At 38.8% G+C, this 12,929-nt stretch overlaps 1 protein-coding gene across 3 annotated transcripts in view; it reads right to left on the bottom strand.

Annotated features, from left to right (window-relative positions):
- SMARCC1 (SWI/SNF related, matrix associated, actin dependent regulator of chromatin subfamily c member 1) overlaps nt 1–12,929 on the bottom strand; it is a 176,743-nt gene that overhangs the window by 60,360 nt on the left and 103,454 nt on the right. For all 3 annotated transcript variants that reach the window (XM_047695163.1, XM_047695168.1, XM_047695176.1), the window contains exon 21: nt 12,229–12,390. In XM_047695163.1, coding sequence (XP_047551119.1) covers nt 12,229–12,390 — 162 coding nt within the window. The remainder of the gene's footprint in view (nt 1–12,228; nt 12,391–12,929) is intronic.

The raw sequence follows: 12,929 nt of genomic DNA, 5'->3' as shown, positions 1-12,929 counted from the left end.
GCCTCCACGTTTGCCCGGTACCCCCAAACCTACTTTAGCTGCATGTCTCTTTCACCCTTGGAGTGCTGAGCTTCTATCTCCTTCCACCCACCAGGCCAGAACACTGTCCTCCATGGGTACCACACCTTTCTCCTAGCTTTGGCAACCAAGTGCTTTTTAGTCCAGTGATAATACTGCCAGCAAAAGGAGAATGAGGAGATCTAGGAATCAACCCCTAAGAGCTGAAAGAACCAGGAAAGGCCACTTGGAGGAGAGAACGAAATGCCTGCAAAAATAAAAAAAAGTGGAGTTACAAATAAGTAATGATGCTTCCGGGAAAGAACTATGATTATTTGGTGGGAACTCTTCCATTTCCTGCCCGTCATCTGTAAACTGTCTGCAGGTACTTCCTAAAACAGACTGAATCCTGTTATTTCTTTTTCCTGGCGACTTCTTGATTTCCATAAGGTAAAAGCCCTTCAAAATCACCCCCTCGGGGCGCCTGGGTGGCTCAGAGGGTTAAAGCCTCTGCCTTCGGCTCAGGTCATGGTCCCAGGGTCCTGGGATCAAGCCCCACATCGGGGGGGAGCCTGCTTCCTCCTCCTCTCTCTCTGCCTGCCTCTCTGCCTACTTGTGATCTCTCACTGTCCAATAAATAAATTAAATATTTAAAAAAAAAAAAATCACCCCCTCCACACACATCTGTTTGGCTGCACTTGGTCACAGTACTTCTTGGTATTATTTCCAGAATATGCCACACATGCTTATCCTTTTTTCCTCTTTCCTTATTGTTTAAAAGTTATTGCCTCAGTGAAGTCTTCCCTAAATGACCCAAGCATAACTGTTTCCTTCACTCGGGCCTCTACCTATATTTGTCTTTTGTCTTTCACCTCCCTCCCTCCCTTCCTTCTTTTCTACCTCCCTTTCCTACCTACCTACTTATAATGTCTCCCCACCCTAACTGAATATTCTTCAAGGACAAATGTTTAAATCAGCAATTCAGAGTGTGGTCCAGGTACCACCCCCCCCCCCGCCCCCACCAACCATGGCAGAAAGGTCCCCAAGGTCAAAACTATTTTTATAACAACACAAAAATGTTATTTGCCTTTCCACTCTCCTCTACTAAGAGTGGAGCATGGCTTTCCAGAAGCTGCATGACGCACAATGAAGTCAGCTACAGGAACATGCACCTGTGTATTGTTTTGGTTTCAAAGTTTCTGTTTTAATTTCAGATACAGTTAATATCAAAGGATATAATTCAAATAAATTAAAGCATTTTGGGTTCCTCATTATTTTTAAAGGGCATAAAGAAGCCTTGAGACCAAAAATGTTTGAGAACTGCAGGTCCAATAATTTGTGTCTTCTCAGGGAACGGAGTAAGGCCGATGGTAGGAACTCACTCAACACTTCCGGGAAACAGACCATGTCATTCCCTGGAGTAGATGAGTGCTCCGTAGAGCTACCAGTATACAGTTGCAGCCTGTACCATCCGCTGTGACTCTGCTCCCATCTAGCTGTGCATCTGATCTCTCCCTGTCCTTATCTGAACTCTGGGTTGCAGCTAAGCCAGTTTATGTCCCACCCTCTGTTACCATCTCTGTGCCTTTATTCATTGTTCTGCAGAACCGAATCCTTCCTCCAGCCTGGCTCACTGACATCCTAAACCTCCTTCCCATTGTTCAGTTCAAATCCTTTCTTTGTGAAGTCTTCCTCAGTCTAAACTTACATGTCCCTTTGTGCTAACTCTTACAGTCCTCCTTGAACAATTAATACTATGTATATTTTTGCTTTACTATGACCCTAATCCTTGAACACTGAATTATTTTTCTACACACGTGTAGCCCATCACAAAAAACAGACCCAATTAATAGAGAGTGTTGTTGTTGTGGTTGTTTTTAAGACTTGTTTGTATGAGAGTGTGTGTGTAGTGAGGTGTGGAGCACGGGGAAAGGGAGAAGGAAAAAAGCAGACTCCCTGCTGACCACAGGGCTCCATCTCAGACCCTGGGATCATGACCTGAGCTGAAATCAAGAGTTGGATGCTTTACCAAGACTGAGCCACCCAGATGCCCTGAAGAGAGGGTATTACTTATGTCCTACATAGTAGCCTATAGCAAGAGATCTCCATCAAGTAAACAAAAGGCCTAATTTGATAAAAGTCCCCAAAAGCATTATATAATTACATTATATAATGGAAGCCAATTTCTTCCTAGAAATACGTATCCTACCATTTAATAAATATGGGTCTTTAGCCAAGTTACTTAAATCCCAGCCAGCATTAGCTAGTCCTTAGAGGTTAAATGTCCAATTATAAGCTGCTAAGAAAAGTGACTCTATCCTTCTCTGCCTCTTGATATCTAGAAGAGCCCTTCAAACAGAATATTGGCAAAGAGGACAGAGAAGCCACTCTACGTGATGGAAGTCCCATAATCAAATACTGTTCCACTGTTTGCTTAGCTTCACCAGCCTAGCATATTTTCACACATGGTGTTCTAAAAGTGCCTGATTTTTAAAATGTTATGGAAATCCTCGTGATGAGAAGAATGAAGCTATTTATAAGCAATGACTAGTATCTTGAGGCAAGAACTAGAACAGTCACTTCTGGGTTTCCTGTTCCTAGAAAGTGACCCTTTCGACATTATTGTCAGGATGCTCTTAATCTCCTGATGGACTAGAGACTAGTTTTTAACTTTCCTAAAAACTAGAAGTGATTAATTGGGCTCTTCTACACAGAGGGGGGCCAATGGCTCAAGATACACTCTTTGCAGCCCCATATTCCACAGGGTGTTACGGAGCTCAGTGGACAATCTACTCACTGACATAAAAGAATCTTCTCTGAACGTTCTACTTGTGATTCAATAGCCCTAGAGCATACATAGTCAACTGTAAGCAACAAGCACCGATTAACTCAATCTTTCAAATTTCTCTAAACCAAAATTAAGATACAGACAGTAAATCTACTCAGAGGCAAAAAATTAAATAAATAAAACCAATACTTGACATCAGGAAATACAAATGGGGGTTACAATAAATAAGTCTTCGACAGACCCTTGAATATGCACATACATTCCAACTCCCTGGGGGAGGAAGGGCTGCCAGCCTCAAAAGGGACCAAGATGCACTATATGCATTAATTATATAGGAGAACGTCCTTATTCCTATAAGATGACGCATGCTGAATTATCTAGGGTGCAGACTCATGCTGTCTACAACTTACTTTGAAATAGTTCACCAAAAACAAAATAAAAATCATTTAGACTGCTAGATAGATACAGCAAAGTTGAACCTAACTGGTAGGCCCACAAAATCTCACTGCGCTATCCTTTCAGTATTTTCAGTATGTTTGACTACAAGTAAACGGGTTATCAGAAGGCTATTCTGTCAAGTCTCCAGGTCAAGTAAAGAGAAATTTACTAAAGTATTTAATAGGGCCGGCTGGGTGGTTAAGCATCTGCCTTTGGCTCAGGTTCTGGGATTGAGCCCCGCATCTGGCTGCCTGCTTCTCCCTCTCCCACTTCCCCTCCTTGTGCTCCATCTCTGGCTGTCTCACTCTCCGTCAAATAAATAAATAAGTCTTTTAAAAAAAGTATTTATATGATATGGTAAAAAAATTATATTTGATATTCAAATGTATTACATAAGTTCTCTGTGAAATAAATCAATTTAACAACTCCTAGACAGGTGATGTTCTCATCCTAGTAGAATGAATTTTAAAAATATAGGCACTCCTGACACTCTTCTGGTCAAAGCCCCCCATTGGCTCCATCTCACCTAGAGTAAAAATTAAAACTTTACAACAGCCCATAAGCCCCTCATCATCTCCCATAACCGCCGCTACTGTGTGGTCCAACTACTTGTCCATGATCTCCCCTTGCTATTCCTCAATTATGCCAGGCAGCTCCCGTCTAGGGACCTGTACAGTGGTTGCTCCCAGTGCCCACAGCACTCTGACCTTAGATGTCTGATGACTCCTTCACACCTTTGCGCAAATGTCACTTTCTTGGTAAAATATTCCTTGACCTACGAAAATTGCAATTCCATACACTCACACTTATCTTCCTAATCCTACTTTAATTTTTACCATACCACTTACCAGCCAACATACTCTTTCTACATATTTACATTTAATTTACACAATCGAAGTTTTATGTATCACGTATTTCATCTTCCCCCTTGAAAATATACAATCCTTGCAGGCAGGGATTTTGGTATGTTTTGGTCACCAGTACCCTAGCACCTAAAACACAATGAAATGACAGGGTAACAACACATTTATAGTCTTATTTATCCCTAGGAGTTAAAAGGGGGAAAAAAAAAAAAAGTCCAAGACTGACCTCCCATTCAAGAATGCTTATGCAATGCAATGCAGGCTTGTACACTGACTCACTCTGACTAAATTCTGGCGTGGGTTTCTAAGCACTTGATCTCATAGAGATGAATCATCTAGCTGCTCTTCCTGGTACATTTGCCTCTCCTTATGTAGCTCCTATAGATTTTCAAGAGGACCTGGGTCTCCTCCTACTGTATTTCCCGTAGGATATAAGACAGGACAGTACAATGGAGCTAAGGTCTTAAATGATCCTTGTTCAATGAATGAAAAATACAGACATACCAACACATGTTACTTCCGGCAGCAGGCTACAATAAAAAGAGGCTGAGATTTAGGACTGGATATTTAGGTTCAAAATTTAAACCAGATTCTCACAAGTCTACGTCATCTGATAAAACTTAGTTTCCTTGGTTTTATAATAAAATGCCACTTCCTCCAAAGGATTATTAAAAAAAAAAACAACCCTCAAAGCCCCAGTCAGAAAACCCCTATATAACGTGTCACAAAGAAATGCTGATTTCCAACAACTTCTGAAAAATGTTTAAAAATTCTTTTCATTTCATTTCTTAACTTCCCTCACCTTCCCCTATAACTGGGCAAATAAAATCTGATAATATTTTTAGTTAAATGCAAAAAGTCTCAAATATCAGTATTTTTTCTATTCCCAGAATGGTCTCTGGCCAAACAGAAACAAAAAACCATGCAGATTTAGAGAAGTCAGTAGACACTGTTGAATGAGTAGAGTTAAAGAGGAGAAATGATAAGTCCCTTCTGAGAAGTGAGCACTCATTTCCTCAAGAATTCCTAGAAGTCACCTAAAATGAAAATAAGAGGTGTTCCAGATTTTACCAAACACTCCCCACATTCCAAACCCACAATGAAAAGTTAGAAAGGTCAGTGTGAGAAATCCAAGAGGAGTCCTGTGTTTCACAAGGAAACTTACTTATTTTTTCCTGTATTGTCATTTTACCACTGTTAATAAATATAAGTTAATACGGACAGAATAGTAAATTAAGTTTAACAATAGAAAGTTTGTGAACTCCCCATTCAAGTACAGTATCTTGATAAGGAAAATCCTGCATCATTCTATTTCAAATCAGTGACACTGTTTTGTAGTATCAAGTGTCAGTTTTTTTTTTTTTTTTAAAGATTTTATTTATTTGACACAGAGAGAGATCAGAAGTAGGCAGAGAGGCAGGCAGAGAGAGAGGAGGAAGCAGGCTCCCTGCTGAGCAGAGAGCCCGATGCGGGGCTCGATCCCAGGACCCCGAGATCATGACCTGAGCCGAAGGCAGTGGCTTAACCCACTGAGCCACCCAGGCGCCCCTCAAGTGTCAGTTTTAATGTAAAATCAATACCTCCTTTCTGTGAACTCCCTATCTGGAATGTGGCTCAGAAGGAAAGGAGGTACACTGTTGCCTTCACAACACAATTTTGCTGAGCCAATTCTACCCCAAGAACCATTTGCTGTCTCTTAATTTATTCTGTCAGTCACAGCCCAACATAAATCCATTAACTATCATAGGTCAGCATTAAGTTACAATTCTATTTACAACTCATTCCCAAATAGTCATATTATATTGGTATTTTCCTTTACACTTACTAAATGGTAAAAGGGCCCAAATTCTGTTGTTGCAACTAGTGAGCATCCACTGTACTTCAGAGAGGTTTTCTGATAGGCTATTTCCAGCTACTATGAATGAAGTTTACTTTCCGTGCCATTCAAAGAATCATCCCCTGCCGCCTCCAGTGCTTCCTGCAGCAGTCGGATCCCAGCTTTGCACCCTGTGGAAACCATCCATTCACTACTCAGTCAGAAAAAGGACCCCAGAAAGACTGAGGTCGCTAGATTTTGAGTTTGTTGAATTAGAAATGGCTACATTTGCAACCTGTTTCTTAACCCCTAATGCTCTATGGGATCACCTACCAAAATTTAAAAAATAGATCCACATATAGAAACTTGTCCCCGATTTTGCTAAGTACAGAAACTTCTTTGAATCACACTAAGAAGGTGGTGCCAACCCTTTTCAATTCCATGACCACAGGGATCCAAAAGATGCTGCAAATGAACCAAAACCACAAAAAAGTCGAGGGAAGTAAGACATTTCCCAGGCATTCAATAGGTCCAGGCTTCCCCTGCCTGAGCTGGGCACTGCCTGGTGGTGCAGAATCAGTAAAAAGCAAGAGGGATGTGGCTCGGCTTGCTAATTTGGGTATCCATCTAAGACAGTATTTCAAACCAAGAAATACTATGGATACTCTGATAAGAACAAGTAAAAAAAAAAAAATGTCAATTAATTTGCTCTAAGGGCTAAGAGTAAGAGGTTTGATTAATCCGAAAATCTGCTTCCAGATATCTGCAAAATGAGACTCCTAGACTGATACTTTCACGAAGGCAGAGGGAACAAAAGGGATAGGACCTATGCAACCTCACGGAGACCATGAGATTTTACGCTTGAAGAGACCTCAGTGCTATCTACTCAGACCACTCACAACAGAGCCCCAGGAGGTCAGATGGGGTCATCTGTGGAGTCCTGCATGGCAGTTTCACTTTCTATTTTACATACCCTTTATTCTGTAAGAACAAATCAAAGAGAAATAAAAAATGACTGCAGTTGAAGCATAATTAATAAACTGTACACAACTGAGACAGAGATGGAATGAGGCGAGGTGACAACAAGAAACCTTTAGCTTGAGTTACTCATCAGAAATTGTTTCATAATGAAGAGAAAAAAATGAACAATGTAAGAAATGTTGGGAATACACTACTGATAATCGTGTATGAAATAGTGTCCCGTGGTGTGAAAATTAGCCTCTTTTAGCATATAGGAACACTTGCCATTTGAGAAGCCAGGTATTGCTTATGAAGCTACTTTCCTAAAATTTTACTCCTCTTTGTAATAAATTAAAGTAATCAGAATTCCTTAGCAGCAAAATGTCATCTGTCTAATATCACAAACTAGCATAACTATGAAATACACTGGAGAGAGTATCTAACCATCACTTTCATGTCACACCTGAGAGAACTCAGAGCTAATGAAGGTTAAATAGCTTTTGAAAGTGCTAGAGCTGTACAGGGCAGAACCAAAGGTACAACCCAATTCTGCAAAATCCTAAAATCCAACAAACAATATGCTGTCTATAAGACACCTATCTGAGATCCAAAGACACAAAGAGATTGAAGAGTAAATTAAGAGAAAGAAGATATTCCATGCAAACACAGTAGCCCAAAGAGAGCTGGAGTGGTATGTTAATACCAAATAGAATAGACTTACAGGCAAAAAAAGATAAAAGAGAAAAAGGAAAGATGTTATGTAATGATAAAAGGGCCAATTCATGAGCAAGATCAACAATTATAAATATGTATACAACTAACAAAATATACAAAGCAAAACCAGACAGAACTGAAGGAAGAAATACAGATAGTTCAATAACAACAGTTGGAATTTCAAGACATCACTTTCAATGAAGACCAACTAGAAAAATGATAAAACAGACACCTTGAACAACACTATAAATCAGCCAGACCAAACATACACAGATAATGCCATTTAACAACAGCAGAATGCAAAAGGAACACCCACTAGGTCAATATATTATGCAACAAAAAAAGTCTCAATAAATTTTAAAAGATTGAAACCACACAAATTGTCTTTTCTGAATACAATGGAATGAAATTAGAAATTGGGAACGGAAGGAAATATTTAAAAATTCACTAATTTGGTGTATAAACAACACACTCTTAAAACAACCCCTGGGTTAAAGAAGAAACCAAAAGGGAGATTACGAAATACTTTGAAAAGAATGAAAACAAAAATATGTCTAAACCTACAGAATGCAGTAAAAGGAGCACTGAGAGGGAAATTTATACAGCTATAGAAGTCAATATTAATAAAGAAAAAATATCCCATCAATATCCCATCTTCCAAAGCAAGGAAATATTAAAAAGTGGAGCATACTTTGGGGCACTTGGGTGGCTCAACTGGTTGAGTATCTAACTCTTGATTTCAGATCAGGTCATGATCTCAGGGTCATGCAATCACGCCCCATGGTGGGCTCCATGCTCAGCATGAGTCTGCCTGAGATTCCTTCCTTCTCCTTGCCCTACCTCCGGCCCCTCCCGCCCTCTCTCTCTCTCTCAAATAAGTAAATCTTAAAAAAAAAAAAAAAGCAGATTTAACCAAGTAGAATAAAAGAATAAAGATTAATTATAGTGGCGATAACATAGAGAACAGAAAAACAACAGAAAGAATCACTGAAATCAAAAGCTGGTAAAATTGATGTCTTTAAGACTGATGAAGGGGGGGAAAAGGACCAAATTACTAAAATCAGGAATGAAAATGGGGACATTACTACCAACCTAATAGAAATAAAAAGGAATATAAAAAGACATTATAAACTTTGTTTAAATTATTTATTTATTTATTTATTTGACAGAGAGATAGAGAGCACAAGTAGGCAGAACAGCAGGCACAGGGAGACGGAGAAGCAGGCTCTCCGCTGAGCAGGGAGCACAATGTGGGGTTAGATCCCAGGACCCTGGGATCATGACCTGAGCAAAAGGCAGATGCTTAACCAACCGAGCCACCCAGGCAACCCCCATTATAAACTTTTTTAAAAAATAGCTTTACTTAGATATAATTCACACACCACACAATCAACTCATTAAAATACAACTGAATAAGTTTTAGTATATTCCAAGATATGTGCAATCATTATCACAGTAAATTTTAAAACCTTTCTATTACCTCAAATAGAAACCCCATACCGGTTAGCTATCATTCCCCTTTGCCTGTTCCTCCTAGCCCTAAGCAAACATTAATCTACTTTCTGTAGCTATAAATCTGCCTGTTCATGATATTCCATATAGTTGGAATTAAATAATGTATTGTTTCTTCTCACCTTTTTCCCCCCACCTATCATGTTTTCAATGATGATCCATGAGGTCACATATGTCAGTATTTCATTCCATTTTATGGTTAATACTCCACTGCAAAACCACATTCTGTTTATCCATTCAGCAGCTGATAGACATTTGAGTTGTTTCCACTTTTGGTTGTTATGATTTTGGTGTGTGTGTGGGGGGGGCAACAAATGAGACAATGTATATGAAATAAACAAATTTCTACAAAGAGGCACACTACCAAAATAGAAAACCTAAAAAGACTAAATAGAAAACCTAAAAACCTAAATAGAAAACCAAAATAGACTAAATAAACCTAAATAGGAAACAAGTAAACAGAGTAAATCAGTTCCCAGAAAACATTAAAGAAAAAAAATCAGGACTTAATGGCTTCCTACATGAATTCCAGCAAACATTTAAAGAAGAATGAGCATCAATAATTCTCAAAACTCTTCAAAAAAATGAAGAACAATTCTTAACTCATTCTTAGAGGTAAGTACTACCCTGATATCAAACCAGATAGAGTTACCACAAAAAATGAAAAATACTAAACAAATGCCCCTTATGAATACAGATGCAAAAATCTTCAACAAAATACTAGAAGCGAACTAAATCCGAGAAGAGTATTACGTGGAACATTCCCATGATCGATCAAGTGGGATTTATCCTGGAACTGCAAAAGTGGTTCAACAGGCAAGAATCAATTAATACAACATATTTAAAGAAAAAAGTAAAAACAACACATGGTCATCTTAATTGATATAGAAAAAGCAGCTGGTGAACTCCAACATGTTTTCCGGATAAAAATATTCAACAAATTACGCATAGAGGATATTTCCCTAAACTCGATAAAAGGAATCTAGGAAAATCCAATAGCTAACATCATACTTAATAATGAAATGCTTTGGGCGCCTGGGTGCTCAGTTGGTTAAGCGACTGCCTTCAGCTCAGGTCATGATTCTGGAGTCCCGGGATCGAGTCCCACATCAGGCTCTCAGCTCCACGGGGAGTCTGCTTCTCCCTCTGACCTTCTCCTCGCTCATGCTCTCTCTCACTCTCTCTCGCTCTCAAATAAATAAATAAAATATTTTTAAAAAAAATAATGAAATGCTTTCCCCTCAAGATGAGGAAAATAATTTCACTTACAAAAGCATTCAGAAGAATAAAATACAAAGGAATAAATTTAAGGAAATGTAAAACAGGTGCCAAGAGCACAACAGGCAAGACCAAAAACTTCAAAATAGTGGTTAAATTAAAGAAGATCCATAAGTGACTCTTAATCTCACAAAACAAACTGAGGGTTGATGGGGGGAGGGGGTTGGGAGGGGGGGTGGGGTTATGGACATTGGGGAGGGTATGTGCTATGGTGAGTGCTGTGAAGTGTGTAAACCTGGCGATTCACAGACCTGTACCCCTGGGGATAAAAATATATGTTTATAAAAAATAAAATTTAAAAAAAAATTACAATTTAAAAGAAGATCTAAGTAAATGGAAAACATCCTACGTTCAAGGAATGGAAGACTTTGTATTGCTGAGATGGCAATACTTGCCAAATTGAATGCAAATGAAAACCACTTCACAAACATTCCAGTTGTGTATCCTTTAAAAGTGGGGGTGGGGAGGGACAAGTGTTGGTGAGGACATGGAGAAGTCAGAACATTCATATGTCGCTGGTGAAAACATAAAATGGTACAACCACTACAGAAAACAGCTGGCTAGTTTCTCAAAAAGCTAAACATAAAATTACCATTTGATCCAGTAATCCTACTCCTAGGTACCGACAATCAAAAAAAAACCCATATTCACAAAACATCCTGTACCTCAATGTTCATAGCAGCATTATCCAAAATAGTGAAAAAATGGAAACGATACAAATATATGTGAACTGATGAATGGATAAGTAAAATGTGGTGTATCCACTGAAAGAATATTACTCAGCACAGAAAGGAATGAAGTAGTGATCTTATATTACAAATGGATGAACTTTGAAAACCTTATGCTAAGTGAAAGAAGTCAACACAAAAGCCCACACACTGTATGATCCTATTTACAGGAAATGTATAAAATAGGCAAACCCATAGAGACAGAAAGAAGATTAGTGGTTACCAGGGCCAAGGAGAGAAGAAATGGGAAACACCTGCTTAACCGGTATGGAATTATCTTTCGGGGTGACCAAAGTATTCTGGAGTTAGATACTGGGATGGATGCACAACACTGTGAATGTACTAGAAGCTACTAGACTGTATACCTGTAAGTGATTAAAACAGAGAATTTTATATGAATTTTACCTCAACTGAAAACAAAAACCAACAAATTTAGACCTAGCCAGCAACATAAAAATTAAAATAATCACAAAGTCCTGTCAGAATTCTTATGTTCACATGCTCAAAACCTAGATCTAAAAACAGGCATCACAGGGCACCTGGCTGGCTCAGTCCATGGAACGTGTGACTCTTGATCTCAGGGTCTTGATTTTGAGCCCCAGCTGGGTGTAGAGATTATTTAACAAAAAAAAAAATCTTAAAACCTGGCATCACTGGGGCACATGGGTGGCTCAGTGGGTTAAGCCTCTGCCTTCAGCTGACGTCATGATTTCAAGGTCCTGGGATGGAGCCACACATCAGGCTCTCTGCTCAGCGGGGAGCCTGCTTCCCCTTCTTTCTCTGCCTGCCTCTTTGCCTACTTGTGATCTCTGTCAAATAAATAAATAAAATCTTAAAAAAAAACAACAACAAAAAACCAACCTGGCATCAGATACTTCACAGCTGTGATGTTATTAACAGCTCTCAGACAACCTTTAAATTCTATCACCATAGAACGAAGGGATAAGAGAAAAAAATCATATACTAATCTTAAGTAACAAGTTGATACTAATCATTGTTCTCAACCTAATAGAAATAAAAAGGTATATAAACAGACGTTATAAAACTATAAGCAAACAAACCCAATTGTTTAAACAAGGTGATAGGAAAATACGACATCTATTAGTCCTGTCCTTGGGGACAGCCAAAACTCACCAAGCTTCTCTGGCTCGTCAGGTCCCGTGCCTGCAATGCAGCTGCTCTCCAGGCCATAGGTGGGATCCACTTTCCCAGAGGCTCGTGCTGCTTCTTGTACTTTCTTGACATGAGCTTCGACCAATTCTAGTGGTACCTCCTCTCGGACCCGAGAAAACTCCTCTGTTCAAGAAAACAAATGGAACAGTGTGACTTGTTTTTGCACAAATATTTGCTTTAATGTAAACCACTAGGAAATCCAACACATTAGGTAGGGTCTTGCACGCAGTGACCTTTCTGGGGACTCAGTCTTAATCTACCTTAGTGAAACAAGAACACCAGATGAGATGGTCATGTAGACTAATGGAATTCTATGATTCTGTGTTTTAACTTACATGTTACAGTATCTTGCTGTATAAATAGAGATTTCCAAATTTTCATCAGTAACAATCAGAATTTCTGCCAAACTTAATCTAATGCTACAGGCTAGACAGTAAGGCAAACAACAAGTATTAAACAACCAAAAATCCAAGAAAGGGTTTTATAAGCATGAGAAAGTTCTAATTATAATAAAATCAAACAATGTTAAAAGGTTCTTTGGCTGGTTGTGTCAAAGTCCAAATAAATTTAAAAATATACCACAAAAACTCTGTTTTGCCCTCTTGATTCTTTTTTTTTTCCTTTAAAAAAAAATTTTTTTTTTTAAGATTTTATTTATTTAC

The sequence above is a fragment of the Lutra lutra genome, chromosome 1, assembly GCF_902655055.1.
Source record: "Lutra lutra chromosome 1, mLutLut1.2, whole genome shotgun sequence".
NCBI classification, from domain to species: domain Eukaryota; kingdom Metazoa; phylum Chordata; class Mammalia; order Carnivora; family Mustelidae; genus Lutra; species Lutra lutra.
This window is presented reverse-complemented; position numbering and strand designations above follow the sequence as displayed.